Below are 22,175 nucleotides of genomic sequence, written 5' to 3'. Positions count from 1 at the left end.
CCGGAGAGAGAGGCTGAGGTATGAACCCAGGTCTCCGTCCGGCCATCACTCATGTCGGGGCAGGTGCACTTTGAAGACGTGAGCGGCTGAGACCATTTCGTGTGAGGCAGAATCAGCAACATAATTCAATGTCTGCCCGGCCTGCGTGGCCCAGGGGCCGAGCGTCGACCTAGGAACCAGGAGGTCACGGGTTCGATTCCCACTCAGGGCACATGCCTGGGTTGCAGGCTCCATCCCCAGTGTGGGGCGGGCAGGAGGCAGCCGATCCATGATTCTCCTCATTGATGTTTCTCTCTCTCCCTCTCCCTTCCTCTCTGAGACCCATAAAATATACACTGAGTGGCCGAAACCGGTTTGGCTCAGTGGATAGAGCGTCGGCCTGGGGACTGAAGGGTCCCAGGTTCGATTCCGGTCAAGGGCATGTACCTTGGTTGCGGGCACATCCCCAGTGGGGGGTGTGCAGGAGGCAGCTGATCGATGTTTCTAACTCTCTATCCCTCTCCCTTCCTCTCTGTAAAAAATCAATAAAATATATTTAAAAATATATATATATATATATATATATACTGAGTGGCCAGATTATGAGATCTCTGGATGCATAATAATCTGGCCACTCAGTGTATATGTATATATATCAGAGGCCCGGTGCATGAATTCGTGCATGGGTGGGGTCCGGCCAGCCTGGCCAAGGGGGAGAGGACATGGGCGGTTGGCAGGCCTGCCTGCTGGTCAAACTCCTGGTCGAGGGGACAATGTGCATATTAGCCTTTTATTCTATAGGATAGACACTGAGTGGCCAGATTATTATGCGTCCAGAGATCATCACCATCTGGCCACTCAGTGTGTATTTTAAAGGAAGGTGTGACTGGCGGCAACAATTCTGTGGGAGAGAAAATCAGAAGATTTCATTGTCTGACCAAAGGGGGGGATTATTCAGCGCCGACCTCGCCCCCTGGTGGGATTCTCCACCAACAGGGACTCCGGGTCTGACGTGCGGGCGAGGGGCCGGGACGTCCTCACGCTGTAACATGAACGACACGTCATGCACGCGGTGCGACCTATGTAAAAACCGTGTCACAAAGGCTGGGCGACTCTTTCAAAGTTAGCGGCTCCTGGGAGGCGGGGTTCCACGTATCTGTATTTCCCCCCAAATTTCTAAAACGCACACCTCATCGGCAACAGGAAAAATAGACCCCTCTCTGTTTTCGTTTTTAAAAATGCAGCCGGGAAGCAGTCCCCGGGCCTTCTTGGGGCTTTTCGGGGGGAGTCCCCACCCCCGGCCCCCACCGTTCACAACGGCCCCTGGAGGGACTTGGTTCCGGGGGGGGACGTCTTCGCTGGGGGCTCCCCCTCAGGGCCAGTTTGCATCTGATGGGCAGAGGGGCCCCCGCAGAGGAGGCCACGGTGGTGTCACGCTGGGTGTCCTGCTGGAGCCAGGGGTGGTGACCGCCCCGTAGTCACCGCGTTCCCCAAACTGGCCCACGGCTGGAACCCCTGGGGCACCCCGAGCATGTCACTCTGATGCGGGTGTGGGAGCAGGCGAGGCTAAGGGGGGCTTTCTCCACCATCCCCCCCCTCCCGGGGAACCGCGTCCCCTGCTGTGTGGACGGGCTGAGTGCCCGGTGCCCGGGGACCCCGTGGTGCCGCCCTCCCTGCCCCCCCCCGCCCCCATCAGTCATCCAGGTGCTGCTCCTCCCAGGTGGACGTGGGGATGGCGCTGTACGGGTCCATGATGACCTTGGCGCAGCGGATGATCATGACCACGAGGAAGAGGCAGAGGAAGACGAAGCAGGCCAGGGTCAGTCCTTTGTCCACGTCCACGTAGACGGCCTCGGGCGTGGGCTCCTCCATCGCGGGCCGGCGGCGGGGGCTCCTCCTCCGGCTGCCGGGGGCCTGGGACCATCTTCCAGCCCTGCGGAGAGGTGTGCCGGCGAGACAGTGGTCATCATTTCATTACAGTCATTATTTTAGATCATTTTAAAGTTTTTATTGATTCAGGGAGAGGGAGGGAGAGGGAGGGAGAAAAACATCCATACAAGAGAGGATCGTGGATCGGCTGCCTCCTGCACGCCCCCCACTGGGGATCGAGCCTGCAACCCGGGCATGTGCCCTGACCGGGATTCGAACCGGGACCTTCTGGTTCATAGGTTGAGGCTCACTGAGCCACACCGGCCGGGCAGTTATTATTTAACTAGAGCCCGATGCACGAAAATTCGTGCAGACGTAGGCCTTCTTTCCCCCAGCGGCTGGCACCGGCTTCCGTCCGGTACCCGGGACCTGGGCTTCCCTCCTCCGGCCACCTGCAGGTTCCCGGGACCCCGGCTGGCTTCCCTCTGGCCCTGGCTTTGTCAGGAAGGACGTCCGGAATGGCGTCCGGAAGACATCCAGTCTAATTAGCATATTACCCTTTTATTATTATAGAAGATAGGAAAGGGGTAAAAGGAAGACTAGATAATACAGCTTTGTTCATTTAACGTTCTCCAAGCCTGTTTTTTGTGGATGGATGGGGGAAGGCCCTGGTCAGGGAGACACGTGTCCAGTAAGGTCTGAGTGCTACGGGAAGGTGCCTACCTGTCTGCCAGTCACACCTGGAAACAAATTAGTGGCCAAAAGAGGCGTGGTCACTGCCAGGGCGGGAAACCTGAACGAAGGAGGGCGCCCTTGACCCTCTGGCCCCCTTGGGGCTCCTGAGGCAGGGGTCACGCTCCCCTGCACCGACGTGGCCCATGGCCATGTGGGACCCATCCCATGGACCAACGTACTTTTAATTAGTCTGAATCCGGAACTGGACCTGGCTGCAACGTGGAACAGAAGCTCTGGACCCTGGTCCTCCTGTGGGCAGGGAGGGTCGTGCCCACTGGCCTGAGGCAGGGGCAGGGCACCCACTCCCCTCCTTATCTGCCTCAGCCCCCCGGAGTGACAGTGTGCTGCTCCCCCTCACCCCCCCTCCCCCGGAGCCAAATGCGCCAAAATCTTGGTGCATTTACTAGTGGTTTCACATTGCATTTCACGTCCAGTCAATTATTTCATCCTCAGGACAGCCCTGGAGGCAGGTCAGCCAGGCGTCACTCTGGCCGTGTTAGAAATGTGGACGCTGAGGCCCAGGAAGGGGAGATGAGTCCCCCAGGCCCACCTCCCCAGCTGTGGCCTCTGCAGGCCCCTCCCTCCTCTGGTGGAAGCAGTGGGTCCATCCCCCCCCCCACCCTTCCCAAGTGTCAGGAGGACACCTGGGCCGGCTTCTGCTTGGCAACCTGGCCTACCTGTAACCACAGGGAATCGTGCTGTCCCCTCACCCACACCTTGTCTTCCTCCCCACCTGTCCCCTGAGGGTACTGACCTGCTGGTCGGAGTGGTCACTCAGTTGGATGACTCGGCAAAATCAATGGATGACTCAGCAAAATCAATTGCATGACTCAGCAAAATTGATCAGATGACTCAGCAAAAAGCGATCAGATGACTCAGCAAAATCAATTGCATGACTCAGCAAAATCAATTGGATGGCTCGGCAAAATTGATCAGATGACTCAGCAAAATCGATCAGATGACAGCAAAAATCAATCAGATGACTCAGCAAAAATCAATTGCATGACTCAGCAAAATTGATCAGATGACTCAGCAAAAATCAATCAGATGACTCAGCAAAATTGATCAGATGACAGCAAAAATCAATCAGATGACTCGGCAAAATCAATTGCACGACTCAGCAAAAATCAATTGGATAACTCAAGGCAGAAGTGAGAGTTCAGAGAAAACAGAGAGATTCCACTGAGAAGGGAGAGATTCGAGTGAATCGAGAGATTCGGGAGAGAAGCAAGAGAAGAGAGAAAACGGAGTCACCTCTTCATAAGGGCCACGGGGTGGGCTGGCACCCTGGGTGGGGCTGCTGTGGGAGGGAGGGGCAGTGGCTGGACATGGCAGGTGGGAGCGGCTGAGAGCAGCGTCTGTCCCCTCAGAAAGCAGACTCCGGCGTGGCTGAAACAGAGCAGGACACAGCATCAGATCCTGCCCCAGACGTGACTAGGCCAGCGGGAAGGCTGGGCTTTATTCTATGTTGATTGCTCTCTTTTAAAAATGTGGACGAGAGGGGCCACGTGCTGACCTGACCGCTCCGGGGAGGCCTGCGTGGCGGCCTTGCAAACTCAGAGACCTAAGGTCACCCCACAGGACGGTCTGAAATTAAACGTGAACGAGAAGCAGGGATGGTGGGGGGTCACTCCTAGGCCGGCATCTTCCCTGACAAGGTCAGCCTTTACCTTCACGGAGCCTGGCTGTGTTTTTGCATCTAGGATAACACACCCTTGAAATGTCTGGGTGACTTGTAACTCCCCTTTTTCCGGACCCCTCGGGGCACAGCCACATGTGCTGGGGGCCAGGACAGAGACCACAGATCCCCTCCTTGTCCTGTGAATTGTCCCTGCACCCACCTGAGTGTGTGTCCAACATTTTACCTTTTATCCAATCCCAGGGGTTCCCGCTTTGCTTGCTCCCGCCTCTCTGGTCCGTCCCCAATGGATTTCCTGTCACCCACCTCCGTCCCTCCTTCGATTGCAACGTGTAAACACAGATGGAACCCCCATTCTCCGGAGCATCACCCCCATCCGTTGAGGTTCTGGTTCCCGGCGATTGTGGGCAGTTTGGCTCCAATAAACTCACAGAAATTCTCTACAGGTTTCTGTGCTTTTTACGTTCACAAAAATGATACTTAAAAAAAAATTCTTGTAACACAAGAATAACGACATTCACCATCCTAACTGGCTCGTGTGGCTTGGTGGTTGAGAGTCGACCTAGGAACCAGGCAATTCGATTCCCGGTCAGGGCACAGCCCTGGGTTGCAGGCTCGATCCCCAGGAGGGGCGTGCAGGAGGCAGCCGATCCGTGATTCTCTCTCTTCATGGATGTTGCTCTCTTTCTCTCCCTCTCCTTTGCTCTTTGTGAAATCAATCTATACTAATAAAAGGGTAATATGCTAATTAGACTGGGAGACCTTCCAGGAGACCTTCCGGAGGTTCTTTTGGACCAGTGGTCAGCAAACTCATTAGTCAACAGAGCGGTAAACCGTGGCTCGTGAGCTGCATGTGGATCGCGAGCCGCAGTTTGCCGACCACTGTTCTGGACAAAGCCATGGTGGCGGGGCCAAGGGAGAGGCGGTTAGGGGCCAAGAGGGGAGGGCAGTTGTGCGTGATCAGGCCGGTGGGGGGGCCGTTGTGGGTGATCAGGCCAGCGGGGAGGGGGGGCCAGTTGGGGGTGAGCAGGCCAGCGGGGGGGGGGGGACAGTTGGGGGCGAGCAGGCTGGCGGGGGGGGCAGTTGGGGGTGAGCAGGCTGGCGGGGGGGCAGTTGGGGGTGAGCAGGCCTGCGGGGGGCAGTTGGGGGCGATCAGGCAGGCAGGTGAGTGGTTAGGAGCCAGCGGTCCCGGATTGCCAGAGGAATGTCCGACTGCCTGTGGGATCGGGCCAAAACCGGCAGTCGGACATCCCCCAAGGGGTCCCAGATTGGAGAGGGTGCAGGCCGGGCTGAGGGACACCACCCTCCCCCTCACCCTCGCATGAATTTTGTGCACTGGGCCTCTAGTACAAATATATATTTTTAAAAAGCAATAGAAAAATATCCTCAGGTGAGGGTTAAAAAAAAGCAGCTCCGAGCAATGGCAGCCGACTTGGAGCAAACCCGCGTGTCTGACCCCACCCAGGCCTGAGCCGGGGCCCCGGGGTGTGTACTCCTCGGGGGGTTGTCAGGGGAAGGATGGAGGGGCTCGAGTCCCACGCTCCTCAGCCTCCCAGCAGGACCCTGAACTCTGACGTCCCCACGCCCCCGTCCACGGTGCGGGTCCAGCTCACTGGGGAGCCCCATGGGATTGTAGAGGTCAGGCCCAGAGAGACAGCCCGGCGACCCTCCCCCAAATGTCGTGGCGCCCGGGTCGGGTCCTGTAACCTGGAGGCCAACCCAGAGCAAGTCAGTGTTTTCTAGATCTTTCCATCTGGGGCGAGTGCCGGGAATGGGAACCGGAGAGCAACAGGTTCACCTTCTTCCCGCCTCCCAGACGGCGCCTGCCCACCAGCCTTCAGCACCAGCTCCGTGGGGAAGGGAGGGCAGACGCCCAGGGGGACGCAGCGCGGAACTCCCTGCCGCTCCTCCCCTGGAGACTGGGGGTGGGGAGGGGGGGCCCTCCCGGCAGCCTGCCCCGTGGTCCCCAATTTGACTGCCTCTCCTTCAGCCCCGAGGCTGCACAAGCCACACGCTCCATCGCCAGCTTCCCGGGGCGCTGGATGCAAACTTGCTTCAGAATCCGGGGTGCTGATCTGGGCCCGTGAATGACCCCAACGGATGTGGCTGCTGAAATCATTTTTTACTCTTTTTTTGTTTGTTTGTTTAATATATATATATATATTTTTTTTAAACGTATTTTTATTGATTTTACAGAGAGGAAGGGAGAGGGACAGAGAGCTAGAAACATCGATGAGAGAGAAACATCCATCAGCTGCCTCCTGCACACCTCCCACTGGGGATGTGCCCGCAACCAAGGTGCACGCCCCCGATTGGAATCGAACCCGGGACCCTTGAGTCCGCAGGCTGACACTCCATCCACTGAGCCAAACCAGCCAGGGCTAGGGCTAATATATTTTTCTTGACCTCAGAGAGGAAGGGAGAGGGAGAGAGAGAGAGAGAAACATCCATGATGAGAGAGAATCATGGATTGGCTGCCTCCTGCACGCCCCCCGACTGGGGATCGAGCCCGCAACCCTGGGTGTGTGCCCTGACCGGGAATCGAACCCGGGACCTTTTGGTCTATGGGAGGACGCTCAATCCACTGAGCCACACCAGCCAGGCCAGGCAGTTTTATTTATTATTATTATTTTAAATATACTCCACTGATTTTTACAGAGAGGAAGGGCGAGGGAGAGAGAGCCAGAAACATCGACGAGAGAGAAACATCCATCAGCTGCCTCCTGCACACCCCCCATTGGGGATGTGCCCGCAACCAAGGTACATGCCTCCGACCGGAATCGAACCCGGGACCCCTCAGTCCGCAGGCCGACGCTCCATCCACTGAGCCAAACCGGTCAGGGCTATTTATTTATTCTTTAATTTATTTTTTAATCCTCATCCGAGGATATTTTCCCATTGATTTTAGAGAGCGTGGAAGAGAGAGGGAGAGACACAGAGAAACATCGATGGGTTGCCTCCTGCATGCGCCCTGACCAGGCACGTGCCCTTGACCGGACTCTAACCCAGGACCCTTCCGTCGCAGGCTGATGCTCTATCCACTGAGCCACACCAGCCGGGGCTCCAAGCAGCACTTTTAGGGTGGGGGTGGGGGTCGCAGATCCTAGTGGAAAAGGCCGCGATAGTCCCGCGGCAGGTTGCTAGGGAGCCGAGGGCTGTGACCTCGGGCACTGCCGCTTGCCTCTGCCCACCCCCGAGACCTTCCGCCGCCGCCTCCTCGCTCAGGAAGGAGGCCCTGCCAGGCGCCCCTGCCCACTGCCCTTCACCTGCCACCCGGCACGGATGTCGGGCAGCACAGCCGGTGGGGCCTGGGTCTGGGTGCCTCCGGGGCCTCCTGGGTGGCCTGGCCGATGGGGGTGGGGTTGATCGCAAAGTGGGGTTTCTCCAGGGTGGGGTAGGAGTTGCACCCCTCCACCGGGGGGACACCCCTCGCCTCCCCTCACCTTGGGGTGCTCTCTGATCCAGGCCAGGAGCCCTGGTAGGGGGACAAGGGTGGCCGACTGTGGTGTGGGTGTGAGGAGGGAGGGCGGTGGGACTCTGTCATGGCAGCATGCTCACAGGTCAAGTTGAAAGGTCAAGTTCAACAGCGGCAGCCAATGCCTCCGACGAGAGGCCAGGGCTGTTGCTGTTCCCTAGGGTGAGGGTGAGGAGTGACACGGGAAGAGAATCCAGACCCTTTTTAAAAATATATTTCATTTTATTTTAATTTAAAAATTTTTTTGGTTAATCCTCACCAGAGGGTATTTTCCCATTGATTTTTAGAGAAAGTAGAAGGGAGAGGGAGAGGCAGAGAGAAACATCGATGGGAGAGAGACACGTGGATGGGCTGTCTCCTACATGTGCCCTGACGAGGACTGGGGATCCAGCCTGCAACCGAGTAGGTGCCCTTGACCAGAATCAAACCCGGGACCCTTCAGTCTCAGGCCAACGCTCTATGCACGGAGCCACGCCGGCCAGGTAAAATATATTTTACTAGAGGCCCGGGGCATGAAAATTCATGCACTGGAGGGGGGTCCCTCAGCCCGGCCTGCCCCCCTCACAGTCCGGGAGCCCTCAGGGGCGGGAGGCGACCCGGCAATCAGGGGAAGGCAATGCCCCCATCACACCTCTGCTGCTGCCACTGCCGGCAGCGCAAGCCTCGGCCGGCCCTGGTTACCTGCGCCTCGGGCGGCCCTGGGGGGCTGGGGGGACTGAGGGGACTGGGGGACTCCGGAGGGAGGGGCTGAGGGGACTGGGCACCACCATCTTGTGGCTGTGGGTGCCACCCTCTTTGAGGGTGGGGCAGTCAATTAGCATATTCCCTCCTTATTGGCTGTGGGTGCCACCATCTTTGAGGGCGGGGCAGTCAATTAGCATATTCCCTTCTCATTGGCTGTGGGCGCCACCATCTTTGAGGGCGGGGCAGTCAATTAGCATATTCCCTCTTCACTGGAAAGGATAGAGAGGAAGGGAGAGGGGAGAGAGAAACATCAATGATGAGAATCATCCATCGGCTGATCCATCCTGCACGCCCCACACTGGGGTTCGAGCCCGCCAGCCACCCGGGCCTGTGCCCTGACCGGGAATCGAACCCTAACCTCCTGGTTCCTAGGCCGACACCAAACCACTGAGCCACACCGGCCCGGCAAACACCAGACTCTGTGTCCTCATCTCCCTTCCTTTCCTGCAAAGTGTTGGCTGCAGAAGCGTCTCTGTGGGAGCCCTTGGCCCGAAAGGGTGAACAGTGCCCCTGAGGGCCAGCGAGGGGAGGCAGCACGTGGGGACCGGGTGGTCTCACACTGGGCGGAGCCGCCCGCCACCAGGGCCTCCTCCCCCGCGGGAGCCGTGGCTCCATCTCCCCGGCTGGCGGCTCTGATGCAGCACATGGGGACGAGGGCTGCACACCAGCGGATGGAGAGCGCTGTGTGCACGGTGGGGCGCAGCGGGCGGGGGGGGGAGCAGTGAGTGTGGGGAGGATGCCGTGGGCGCCATCTGGAGCGAGGCAGCAGGCCCGCTGTGGGGGGTGGGGAGGGTGGGCCTGGCCCCGCCCCTCTGCTATTCTCTGTCTTCCCCGCAGACACCACCCCTCAGCACCCGGCTGAGCCTCACGTCCTGGTCCCGAGGCTGTGGGGCTGGGAAGATCGGCCCCATGTGATATTATTATTATTATTATTATTATTATTATTATTATTGTTACTAGAGGCCTGGTGCACGAAATCCTTACACACGGGGGGGGGGGGCAGGTGTCCCTCAGCCTGGCCTGCACCCTCTCCAATCTGGGACCCCTCGAAGGATGTCCTACTGCCGGTTACAGGGATCGGGCCTAAACCAGCAGTCGGACATCCCTCTCGCAATCCGGGACTGCTGGCTCCTAACTGCTCACCTGCCTGCCTGATTGCCCCTAACCACTCTGCCTGCCAGCTTGATCACCCCCAACTGCCCCCCGCCACCAGCCTGCTCACCCCCAAATGCCCCCCTGGCAGCCTGATCATCCCCAACTGCCCCCCATGCCAGTGTGCTCACCCCCACCTGCCCTCCCCACTGGCCTGCTTACCCCCAACTGCCCGCCTTGCTGGCCTGCGTGCCCCCACCTGCCCTCCCCACTGGCCTGCTTGCCCCCAACTGCCCCCCTGCTGGCCTGCTCACACCAAACTGCCCCCCCATTGGCCTGATCACCCCCAATGGCCCCCCCCACTGGCCTGATCACCCACAACTGCCCTCCCCTCTTGGCCTCTAACTGCCTCTACCCCAGCCCTGCCACCATGGCTTTGTCCAGAAGAACATCTGGAAGGTCTCCCAGTCTAATTAGCATATTACTCTTTTATTAGATAGGATAGAGGCCTGGTGCACGGGTGTTGGGGAGGGCTGGCTGGTTTGCCCTGAAGGGTGTCCCGGATCAGGGTGGGGGTCCCCTTGGGGCATGGGGTGGCCTGGGTGAGGGGCCAGTGGTGGTTTGCAGGCCATCCATGCCCCCATGGGGTAAGGGTCCCTGCTGTGGGGGGCGTGGCCAGCCTGGGTGAGGGGCTGATGGCTGTTTGTAGGCTGGCCAAGCCCCCCAGTGGGGACCCTCACCCCATGGGCGTGTGGCCAGCCTGGGTAAGGGACTGTGGGCCGTTTTCAGGCTGGCCATGCCCCCCCGGCAACCCAGGCTCCCAGCCCCTCCTACAGAGGCGGCCAGGGCGGGTGGGAAGTTTGGCTTCCTCCATCACCAGGGGCAACCCAAGCCTCCTGCTCCCTCCAGCTCTGTGGCCGCCGCCATCTTTGTTGGGTTGATTTGCATACTCACTCCTGATTGGCTGGTGGGCTTAGTGGCGTGATGGTCAATTTGCATGTTTCTCTTTTTTTAGTGTAGATTATTTTAATCCTCACCCGAGGATATTTTTCCATTGATTTTTAGAGAGAATGGAAGGGAGAGGGGGAGACAGAGAGAAACATTGATGTGAGAGAGACACAACAATGGGTTGCCTCCTGCATGCCTCCCAACCAGGGCCTGGGCCGGGGAGGAGCCTGCAACCCAGGTCCATGCCCTTGACTGGAATCGAACCGGGGACCCTTCGGTCCGCAGGCCGACGCTCTACCCACTGAGCCACACTGGCCAGGGCTCTGGGTGAGGTTACTAATTGCCCCTCTGTGTTTGGAGTCCTGTTCTCCGCTCAGCACAGAGCCTTCCCACTCACACACACTCTGCTCGAGGCTTCCCCTCCCCCGGGCCCAGCCGGAGCCCAGCCAGTGAGACTCCCACACGCAGACGAGGCCCGAGAACGGATGGGCCCAGCCTCGCGCTCAGGACAGCGGGGGCCACAGAGGCCACAATCATCCCTTTCATCTTTTTAAGGTCAGCCCTATTATTACTGATTTTTTACAGACAGCAAGGGAGAGGGATAGAGAGCTAGAAACATGGATGAGAGAGAAACATCCATCAGCTGCCTCCTGCATGCCCCCCACTGGGGATGTGCCCGCAACCAAGGTGGATGCCCTTGACCGGAATCGAACCCGGGACCCTTCTGTCCGCAGGCCGACGCTCTATCCACTGAGCCACACCGGTCAGGCCTCATCCCTTTCATCTTGATACACAGAACCGCGAAGGGGGGCGGGGGCCAGCCTGACCCAGGGGGGACCCAGGGTGGGGGCTGGGCCTGAGGCTGCGACCGGCTGACCCTATTCTCCCAGGAGGATGCGCCGTCGGGGGAGAAGGGAAGCATGGGGCAGACTCCGTGCATCCAAGGCGGGTGCAGGGGGCCCCACGGTCGGTCGGCAAGGTGCCCCCGGGGCTGGGTACAGTCCCGGCCAAGAGAGAGTGAGTCAGAGCCAGACGCCGCCCTCTGCCGCCCCAGCGAAGGTGACACGCTGACGAGGAGTCCCGCTGCGAATGGGTCCCCGGCGGCAGCACAGCTGCTCTCCCGCGGGCGGTCGGCAGCAAGGTCAGCCCTAAGGCGGCGGGCTCCCACCCCTCCTGATACACGATCCGTGTCCCAGCCGCCTCCACAGACGGGGAGAGCGCGTGGGGGGGCGGGGAGGGAGGAGGGGCCGGAGCCAGTCCTTGGGTTTTGAATCTCAGCCCAGTCCCACTGACTAGCAGGGCAACGTGGGCAGTTACCTCACCTCTCTGAGCATCGGGGTCCCTCTGGGTGAGACAGGGGTGACGGTGATAGCGTCACGATCAGAGAGTCAGGCCCTAAGCCAGGGGTGGGCAAACGTTCTGACTCGAGGGCCACCATGGGTTCTTAAGCTGGACCGGAGGGCCGGAACAAAAGCCTGGATGGAGTGTTTGTGTGAACTAATATAAATTCAAAGTAAAGGAGCGGAGGGGAGAGCAAGAGAACCGGACAGAACAGCCGGATCCGGCCCGCGGGCCGTCGTTTGCCCACGGCTGCCCTAACCGGTGTGGGTCAGCGGATAGAGCATCAGCCTGAGGACTGAAGGGTCCCGGGTTCGATTCCGGTCAAGGGCATGCACTGGGTTGGGGGCACATCCCCGGTAAGAGGGGTGCAGGAGGCAACCCGTTGATGGGTCTCTCTCCCACTGATGCTTCTCTGTCTCTCCCTCTCCCTTCCTCTCTAAGAATCAATGGGAACATGTCCTTGGGGTGAGGCTTCACCACAAACAAATAATAAAGGTCAGAGGTCATGTTCACGTCTCCATGCGACCCAGGAGAACACGGGTGGGTGGCCGCCCGCCCGGTGGTGTGGGGAGGGACTCTGAGGCGTCCCCCCGGCTCCGTGGGGAAGAGCACCCTGAGGGATCAGCCGTGTCTGCTCCGGGCAGGGGAGGGAGGCCTGGCAGACGGGCGCCATCTGTTTGCCACCTCCGTAACCGGAAAGCTCCGTCCGAGCCAAGGAGGCGTCGGCGTGGCCTGAGGGAGCTGGACGGGAGGACACAGGCCGGAGGGTTCGAGGCCTCTCGTTGGCCACCCGTGCCAGCTGCTGGGTGCCACACCGACGCCCCCGTGCCCGCCGCCTGGGGCCAAGCCGTCACAGCCACCTGAGCATGGACATTCATGTCCACGGGAAGCACATCCTATTTCCATGCCCAGGGTCTGCCGTAGGCCTGGACTGCGTGATTCCTTACCTATTTGTTCTTTAATTATTTTTAACTAGAGGCCCCGTGCATGAAAATTCATGCACTGGAGTTGTGTGTGGGGGGGTCCCTCAGCCTGGACTGCTCCCTCTCACAGTCCGGGAACCCTCAGGGGCGGGAGGCGACCCGGCGATCAGGGGAGAAGCCTGCAACCCAGGTACATGCCCTTGGGTGACGCCCCCCATCACACACTGCCAGCAACACAAGCCTCGGCCGGCCCTGGTGACCTGAGCCTCGGTCAGTGGGGGGTGCAGGAGGACCTGAAGCCCCTGGCAGGGCTGAGTGGACTCTGGCGGCAGGCATGCAGAGCAGCGGGCCCTGCCCCCCCCCCCCCCCCCCCGCTGTGGGTGCCACCATCTTGTGATGGCGTGACAGTCCATTTGCATATTACCTCTTTATCATATAGGATTTTATTTTATTCTTTAAAAATATCTTCATTGATTTCAGAGAGGAAGGGAGAGGGAGAGAGAGCGAGAAACATCAATGAGAGAGAATCACGGATCGGCTGCCTCCTATACGCCACCTAATGGGGATCAAGCCACAACCCGGGCGTGTGCCCTTGACCGGGACTCAAACCCTGACCTCCTGGTTCGTAGGTCGATGCTGAGCCACGCCGGCCGGGCGCTAAGCTCTGTTGTAAGCGTCGTCCGTGGCGGTTCCCACACCCAGCCAGGAAGGCAGTACCTTCCCGAGTTCATCAACAGGGAAACTGAGTCTCGGGAGGATGTAGGGGCTTCTACGCACTGATCGTGGGTTCCAAGTCCCGGGCCGCCCCCACCCCCGCCACCAGGGGAGTGATGTCACTGAATTTCATCCTCTCATTGTGCAGCTGGTGAGAGTGCGGGGCTGCCTCTCCATGAGGCTGTCCCCCCCGGGCAGCCCTGTCAGAGGGGACCCACAGGGGACCCACATCCAGCGAGCCCAGTCCTGACCAGGTGCTCAATGGTTAGAGCGTCCGCCCTCCAGCACTGAAGGGTCGCAGGATTTTTTTGTTTTTTAAAAAATATATATTTGTACTGATTTCAGAGAGGAAGAGAGAGAGAGAGAAACATCCATGATGAGAGAGAGTCATGGATCGGCTGCCTCCTGCACACCCCCTGCTGGGGATCGAGCCTGCAACCCAGGCATGTGCCCTGACCGGGAATCGAACCCGGGACCCTTCAGTCCACAGAGTGATGCTCTATTCACTGAGCCACACCAGCTAGGGCTGTGTTTTGTTTTGTTTTTTAATATATTTTTTATTGATTTCAAAGAGGAAAGGAGAGGAAGAGGGAGGAAGAGAGAGAAACATCCATGATGAAAGAGAATCATGGATCGGCCGCCTCCTGCATGCCCCACACTGGGGATTGAGCCTGCAACCTGGGCCTGTGCCCTGACCAGGAATCGAACCCGGGACCCTTCCATTCACAGGCTGATGCTCTATCCACTGAGCCACACTGGCTAGGGCTGTGTTGTTGTTGTTTTTTTTTTTTTTTTTTTTAAATATATTTTATTGATTTTTTACAGAGAGGAAGGGAGAGGGATAGAGAGCTAGAAACATCGATGAGAGAGAAACATCGATCAGCTGCCTCCTGCACACCCCCTACTGGGGATGTGCCCGCAACCAAGGTACGTGCCCTTGACCGGAATCGAACCCGGGACCCTTCAGTCCACAGGCCAACGCTCTATCCACTGAGCCAAACCGGTTTCAGCTGTGTTGTTGTTTTTTTAATAAATTTTTTATTGATTTCAAAGAGGAAGGGAGAGGAAGAGGGAGGGAGAGAGAAAAACATCCATGATGAGAGAGAATCATGGATCGGCCGCCTCCTGCATGCCTTCCATTGGGGATCGAGCCTGCAACCCGGGCCTGTGCCCTGACCGGGAATCGAACCCGGGACCCTTCCATTCACAGGCTGATGCTCTATCCACTGAGCCACACCGGCTGCCCAGTCAAGGGCACGTACCTGGGTTGCAAGTTCGATCCCTGGCCCCAGCCAGGACATGTGGGGGAGGCAACCCTTGGATGTGTCTCTCTCACGTCCATGTTTCTCTCTGTCTCCTGCTCCTCCTCCCCCCTCCCACCCTCTCTGTCAACATCAATGGGAAAATATTCTCAGATGAGGATTAACACCGACAACAAAGATCCGAGGAGCCCCCTTGGGCACAGACCTGCTCTCCTACCTCCAGCTGACCTGGGGGGGATCCAAGGTGCTCCTCCCATCATCAGGTTCCTCGCCGGGAAAGTGGGGGTGAGCCTGGCTACTCTGGAGCCAGAGCGGCTCGGCTGGTTGAGCGTCATCCCTTGCGAGAGGTTGCGGGTTGGAGGTTCGATCCCCGCTCAGGGCGAGTACAGAAGGCAGCCGATCAATGTCTCTCTCTCTCTCACATCGATGTTTCTCTCTCTCCCTCTCTCTAAGCCTGTCCTCAGGTGAGGAGTGAAAAATCCTATAGAATAAAAGGCTAACATGCAAATCGACCCAACGGCGGAACGACCGGTCGCTATGACGCGCACTGACCACCAGGGGGCAGGCGCTCAAGGCAGGGGCTGTCCCCATTGGTCATTGTGCTCCCACGGGGGGAGCGCCGCTCAGCCAGAAGCCGGGCTCACAGCTGGCGAGCATAGCGAGCCTCTCCCGCCTCCGCGGCAGTCAGACATCCCCCGAGGGGTCCCGGACTGCGAGAGGGCGCAGGCCGGGCTGAGGGACCCCCTCCCCCCTGTGAGTGCACAAATTTAGTGCACCAGGCCTCTAGTATGAAATAATTGTTACTCTGGGAATTACGTTTAGATCTATAAAACACTGGGCATATAGGAAGTGCTTTAAAAATGAGAGATCTGGCCCTACCCGGTGTGGCTCAGTGGATAGAGCGTCAGCCTGCAGACTGGGGAGTCCCGGGTTCGATTCCGGTCAAGGGCATGTACCTTGGTTGCGGGCACATCCCCAGTAGGGGGTGTGCAGGAGGCAGCTGATCCATTTTTCTCTCTCATCGATGTTTCTAACACTCCTTCTCCCTTCCTCTCTGTAAAAATCAATAAAATATATTAGTTTTAAAAAATCAGATATCTGGCCTGGCCGGTGTGGCTCAGTGGATAGAGTGCCGGCCTGCAGACTGAAGGGTCCTGGGTTCGATTCTGGTCAAGGGCACATGCCCAGGTTGCGGGCTCCATCTCCAGCAGGGGGTGTGCAGGAGGCAGCCGATCCATGATTCTCTCTCCTCATGGATGTTTCTCTCTCTCTCTCCCTCTCCCTTCCTCTCTGAAATCAATAAAAACAAATTAAAAAAAATTTCTCGGGTAAGGATTGACCCCGCCCCCCAAAAAAATAAATAAATAAAAACGAGGAGACCTGAATCCCCAAAGGGCAACTCAGTAAGGTCCCCTGAGCCGTGGCAGAGCCAGGACTGAATGCTGACCCTCCAGCTGTGAACCCCAGACTTCCTTCTTTTTTTAAAAAAATATATATTTCTTTATTGATTTCAGAGAGGAAGGGAGACGGAGAGAGAGATAGAAACATCCATGATGAGAGAGAATCATTGATCGGCTGCCTCCTGCACGCCCCCCGCTGGGGATCGAGCCCGCAACCCGGGCGTGTGCCCTTGGCCGGAATTGAACCTGGGACCCTTCGGTCCACAGGCTGACGATCTATCCACTGAGCCACACTGGCCAGGGCCCAGGCTTCCTTCTTACTGCCTCTCCGGCCGGTCCCACGGCCTGGCAAACGCATCCCCTCCCAGCACCGGCCCTCAGGATGGGGAAGGATCCGAGGTGCTTCAGAAGTATTTCTTCCCCGGGGAATTCACCTACATTTGGAGAGGTCGTCTCACTTAGCATTGTGATGTGAACTTCAGTTTAAAATAAATTTCTTATTTTTTTTTTAGTGAATGGACCCGTTCCACCACTTTTCATGCCAAAAACCAACACACTTCGGTCTTCCCCCCCGCCCTCTCGTCGGCGCTTGTTAGAAACACTGACCTTAGAGCCTTGGACCGCCGTCAAATCCGTAAGCGCCGCGTTCCTGCTGTGGCCAGACGGATAATTTAAGATTTTCCTTGACACCGATTCCTTTTCCATTTATATCACGGCTGTGCACAAAGCCGCCTGAGGACGGCAGGGTTTTCTCTCTTTTGTTTTATTTTGTTTTATTTTGTTTGTAACATATTTGTGTTGATCTCAGAGAGGAAGGGAGAGGGAGCAAGAGAGAGAAACATCCACGAGGAGAGAGAATCCTGGACCGGCTGCCTCCTGCACGCCCCCCACGGGGGATAGAGCCCGCCACCGGGGCATGGGCCCTGACCGGGACTCGAACCCGGGACCTCCTGGTTCCTAGGTCGACGCTCCACCGCCGAGCCACGCCGGCCGGGCAGGATGCGGGTTTTGAGTGTGTGCTGTGACCGTGTGGCCTGGCGGCGCCAACATTTGCTGGAGTAAGATCAGGACGGCTGCCTCTTTTTTTTTTTTTTTTAACCCCGTGAAGGAAATCAACGGGCAAGATCCACACGGCTCTCTCCACCGCGACTTAGAAACGGCCACGCGGCTTCGTCGAGTCGGGCTACTTTTCATTTTCCAGGCTGAGTAAGGTTCCTGCTTTTTATTATTATTTTTTTTAAAGAAACCCTCACCCCTCCATCACCTTGTTTATGTTACATGGAGGTCTGAAAGGTCTCCAGGCCCACTGGAATTCTGAGGCGCATGAAATGCTGCCGGGGCCGAAACCGGTTTGGCTCAGTGGATAGAGCGTCGGCCTGCGGACTGAAGGGTCCCGGGTTTGATTCGGGTCAAGGGCATGGACCTTGGTTGCGGGCACATCCCCAGTAAGGGGTGTGCAGGAGGCAGCTGATCGATGTTTCTCTCTCATCGATGTTTCTAACTCTCTATCCCTCTCCCTTCCTCTCTGTAAAAAATCAATAAAATATATTAAAAAAAAAAAAGAAAAGAAAAGAAAAGAAATGTTGCCAGAAGCCAGTTCCAGCATGTCATAATTACAAGAGTGTCATCAAAAGGTTGGTGAAGCTTGGGGGCGGGGGGGGGGGGGGGCTCAACAAGGGCTGAGCCACACATGTGATCATCGGTTGGAGCAGCTAAAAAGCCTCTCCCCCAAACCTGAATAGGACACTCGTCTGCTGCCAGACAGCTCAGGGCACCTTAATCTGCATGTCACTGCCTCCTGTTGGCCAAACACCTGAACAGCTGGAGGCTATTCCCCAATCTGACAATGTTTCTCTCACATCGATGTTTCGCTCCGTCTCTCCGTCTCTCTTCCCACTCTCTCTAAAATCAATGGAAAAATACCCTCGGGTGAAGCTTAAAAAAGAGAGAGGAGAGAGAGAGAGAGAGAGAGAGAGAGAGAGAGAGAGAAAGAGGAAGGTGGCTTAGGGCAGGGAAGGCCCGACACCTCACCTGGGTGACCTTTCACCTGGTCCCCCCCTTTCATAACTTGCTGTAAACCCTACCCTTTGAAGTGTATTATCTCCGCCTTGCCTTAGGACAAATTGTGCTAATAAAAAGCAAGGGGTCCTGAGTCAAGGAGAGAGTCTTTAGCTCCTTTAGCTGAAGCTCCTCTCACCCCCAATGCCTTTCAAAACTATCTTTCGTCTTTGGACTCCTTATGGAATCTACGCACAGCCTTTCTCCAGATCGCTGAACCCCTTCGTAATGCTGGGACAGGAACCCCACCAAAATGCCATGCATTCCTTACTTGCATTTCATCCAGGAATTTTTTTTTTTTTTTTTAAGCCACTAGAAAAAGTGAGCGGGGAAAGCAATCATTCGGCCCCGAGAACACACACACGCAGAGGTGACGCGCTACGCCAGCAGCCACCTTGCACTCTGTCTTTGGGATGAGTGCGCGCTGCCTGTCTCAGCATAGGCCTCCCCCACCCCCCAGGTGCGTGTTCGCGTGTGCAGTTTGCCTGCCCACGTTTCCACGTGTGTCTCAGGCTGAGCCACCCCTGCCAGTGGGGCCTGGATCGAAATCCTGTTTGCAAATCACCCCCGGGGGCCTTGCTGTGGGGCTCCAGGACGCCCTAACACCGCCTGGCAGGTTTCCGAGGACCACGGTTCAGGTGGTCCCAGTTTCTAGTCAAGAGGCGGCTTAAGAGCCCTGGCCGTGTGGCTCAGTGGGTAGAGCGGCGGCCTGCAGACCGAAGGGTCCCGGGTTCGATTTCCGGTCAAGGGCACGAACCTTGGCTGCAGGCTCCTCCCCGGCCCGGGCCCTGGTTTGGGGTGCGTGCAGGAGACAACCCATGGATGTGTTTCTCTCACATCGATGTTTCGCTCTGTCTCTCCGTCTCTCTTCCACTCTCTCTAAAATCAATGGAAAAATACCCTCGGGTGAAGCTTAAGAGAGAGAGAGAGAGAGAGAGAGAGAGAGAGGTGGCTTAGGGCAGGGAAGGCCCGACACCTCACCTGGGTGACCTTTCACCTCGTCCCCCCCCTTTCATAACTTTCCCACGCACAGTAGGGGCTCCTAGAACATCCAGTTCTAGAATCCATCCCCCCCAGATACCACCCACAGCCTTGCTGCGCGTCTCTGCCAATGCCAGCTGCGCTATTTAAAGGCGGCGTGTTAGCCTTTGGGTCAGAACGAATCCCGCTGAGACCGGACCTTTAGCAAGGCCGCCGGGCACCCCCAGAACTTTGCCCAGAAGTTAACGCCCACCGTGACCTTCAGGGCTGCGCGGAGGGACCCCGGCTGGTCCTGTTCCCGCAGCCACGGGAGGGACCTGCATTTCAGGCACCGAAGTTGGAGGCAATCCCTTAACTTCGATTCAGCCACAGCTCACCCTGCTCCGCCGCCTCCGGGGCAGAGGCGCCCAGGACCCCCCACGGAGACGGGAGGGCCCAGGATCCCCTATGGAGAGGAGGTGACGATGCCTGAACACAGCACGACACTCCCCCAGGGGTGGGGACCCGCGCCAACAGCACAGCCCGGGCCCCTGCAGGGCGGGCCGGCGGGGATCCCCGGCTCCCCGGGCCCCCAGGGCTGCGGCGACCAGCCGGCTCTCTCCAACCCCGGCGCGCGCCAGCGCTGCGACCCCAGGAGGGGGGTCTCTGCCTGCGCGCGGCCCGGGACCTCCTGTGCGCTGCGCGCCCTCGCAGCGTCCACGTTGCTGCGCCCCAGCCCGCAGGCGCCCGGCGGGTCCCGGGAGCCCCCGCATCCTCCTTACCTGGCGAGGCGGGTCCCGTGCGCGCGCGCTCGGGGACCTGGCGGGGTGCTGCGGCGCGTCTGGGCCGGCGGCGGCCGGGGGCGCGGGGGCGCAGGGGACGCGGCCAGGCCCGGCGGCGGGGCGCGCGGCGGCCCGGCTGCGGCTGAGTCAGCGCCCGGGCGGGCGGTGCGGTGCGGTGCGGGCGAGGCAGGGCCGGGCGCGCCGAGGGGGCTCTGAGCCGAGCGGCTGCCGGCCTGGCATTTTAAAGGCGAGGCAGCTGGATGGCGTTCAAGCGGAAACGCAGGAGGAGAAAGTTCACCCGGGCGGGCGGGCGGGCGGGCCAGACTGCGCGGGGGCGCGCGGGGAGGGGCCCGGGAACTCACTGGCCGGCGCGCGGGGAGGGGGCCGGGAGCCCCTGTGCGGCGCGCGGGGAGGGGGCCGGGAGCCCCTGTGCGGCGCGCGGGGAGGGGGCCGGGAGCCCCTGTGCGGCGCGCGGGGAGGGGGCCGGGAGCCCCTGTGCGGGCGCGCGGGGAGGGGGCCGGGAACCCACTGGCCGGCGCGCGGGGAGGGGGCCGGGAGCCCCTGTGCGGGCGCGCGGGGAGGGGGCCGGGAGCCCCTGTGCGGGCGCGCGGGGAGGGGGCCGGGAGCCCCTGTGCGGGCGCGCGGGGAGGGGGCCGGGAGCCCCGGGCGCGGGCCGATCGGAGCGGCTCCGGAGCGCCTTCCCTGCAGACCCTTTCCTTTCGGGGAGAGCAGGCGCCGCTCGCCACGCCTCCGCCCTCCTGGAGCTCCGGCCATCCCCACACGGACGTGCCCAGCGAAGTTAGGGCCAGGCCGGCAGGCCGCGCTGGGAACTCCGGCCAGGGCAGAAAGGGGGGAAAAAAAAAAAAAAAAGCTGAGGTTGGGAAACCAATAGATGTACCTTTTTTTGCCTTTTAAACAGAAATTGGAAAGCCGCAGAAAAACCACTGCTACTTGCAGCGGAGAAATATGCCACATTCGGGGTGTTCTTGCGCTTGGCGCCCCCTTATAAATGGGGGTGAAAATCCCAGCTCCTTCCTTTCTTTCTTTCTTTCTTTCTTTCTTTCTTTCTTTCTTTCTTTCTTTCTTTCTTTCTTTCTTTCTTTCTTTCTTCTTTCTTTCCTTTCTCTCCCTCCCTTCCTCCCTCCCTTCCTTCCTTCCTCCCTCCCTCCCTCCCTTCCTTCCTTCCTTCCTTCCTTCCTTCCTTCCTTCCTTCCTTCCTTCCTTCCTTCCTTCCTCCTCACCGGAGGGTATTTTCCCATTGATTTGTAGGGAGAGTGGAAGAGAGAGGGAGAGACAGAGAGAAACATGATGGGCGAGAAACACATGGATGGGTTGCCTCCTGCATGATCCCTGACCCGGCCGGGGCCTGGGAGGAGCCTGCAACCGAGGTTCGTGCCCTTGACCGGAATCGAACCTGGGACCCTTTTGGTCTGCAGGCCGACGCTCTATCCACTGAGCCACACCAGCCAGGGCATCTGTTCTACTTTGTCTCTCTCTCTTTTTTTTTTTAAAAAAAAATATATTTTGTTGATTTTTTACAGAGAGGAAGGGAGAGGGATAGAGAGAAATATCGATGAGAGAGAAACACCGATCAGCTGCCTCCTGCACGCCCCCCACTGGGGATGTGCCCGCAACCAAGGTACATGCCCTTGACCGGAATCGAACCTGGGACCCTTCAGTCCACAGGCCGATGCTCTATCCACTGAGCCACACCGGTAAGGGCACTATTTTGTCTCTTTTTAAAAAATATTTTTATTCATTTCAGGGAGGAAGAGAGAGGGAGAGAGAGAGAGAGAGAAACATCCATGATGAGAGAGAATCATGGATCGGCTGCCTCCTGCACACCTCACACTGGGGATGGAGCCCACAACCTGGGCATGTGCCCCGACGGGGAATCGAACCTGGGACCCTTCAGTCCGCAGGCCGACGCTCTATCCACTGAGCCACACCAGCCAGGGCCAAATCCACCCATGATTGATCATTAAAAAAAAAAAAAGGAAGCAAAAGAGTCATTAGATGGATATATAGGTATTTGTCATAAACCTGGGATTGTGAGAACCTTTCTAACTATGTCACAAAACCAAACAAAATAATAATAAACAAGTATATCACAAACCCATAAAGGAAAAGACGGAAAGATATGATTGTAAAAATGTGAATACATTTATTTTTATGCGGAAAAAGACACCAGAAACAGCGTTCAAAGGTAAAATCTCTGGGGAAAAGAATATTGGCTATAGGATTTAGAGCTACA

General features: G+C 58.2%; 1 protein-coding gene across 2 annotated transcripts; it reads right to left on the bottom strand.

Annotated features, from left to right (window-relative positions):
• Positions 1-1,177: 1,177 nt before the first annotated feature.
• CTXND1 (cortexin domain containing 1) lies at positions 1,178-20,164 on the bottom strand. Of its 2 annotated transcripts, XM_080651593.1 has the most exons (3): positions 19,922-20,164; positions 3,838-3,972; positions 1,178-1,912 (listed from the first exon to the last, which is right to left on the bottom strand). In XM_080651593.1, the coding sequence occupies exons 2-3, from the start codon at positions 3,843-3,845 to the stop codon at positions 1,672-1,674; spliced, it is 249 nt and encodes an 82-aa protein (XP_080507719.1). In that variant the 5' UTR covers positions 3,846-3,972; positions 19,922-20,164; the 3' UTR covers positions 1,178-1,671. The 2 variants fall into 2 exon arrangements, with proteins under 2 accessions (XP_080507719.1, XP_080507720.1); XM_080651594.1 differs by lacking the exons at positions 3,838-3,972; positions 19,922-20,164 and adding an exon at positions 3,338-3,797.
• Between the last annotated feature and the right edge of the window lie 2,011 nt (positions 20,165-22,175).

This window comes from Plecotus auritus (genome assembly GCF_963455305.1).
Source record: "Plecotus auritus genome assembly, chromosome: 15".
NCBI classification, from domain to species: Eukaryota; Metazoa; Chordata; class Mammalia; order Chiroptera; family Vespertilionidae; genus Plecotus; species Plecotus auritus.
The sequence above is the reverse complement of the archived record's forward strand: the minus strand, read 5'-3'. Positions and strand labels throughout refer to the sequence as shown.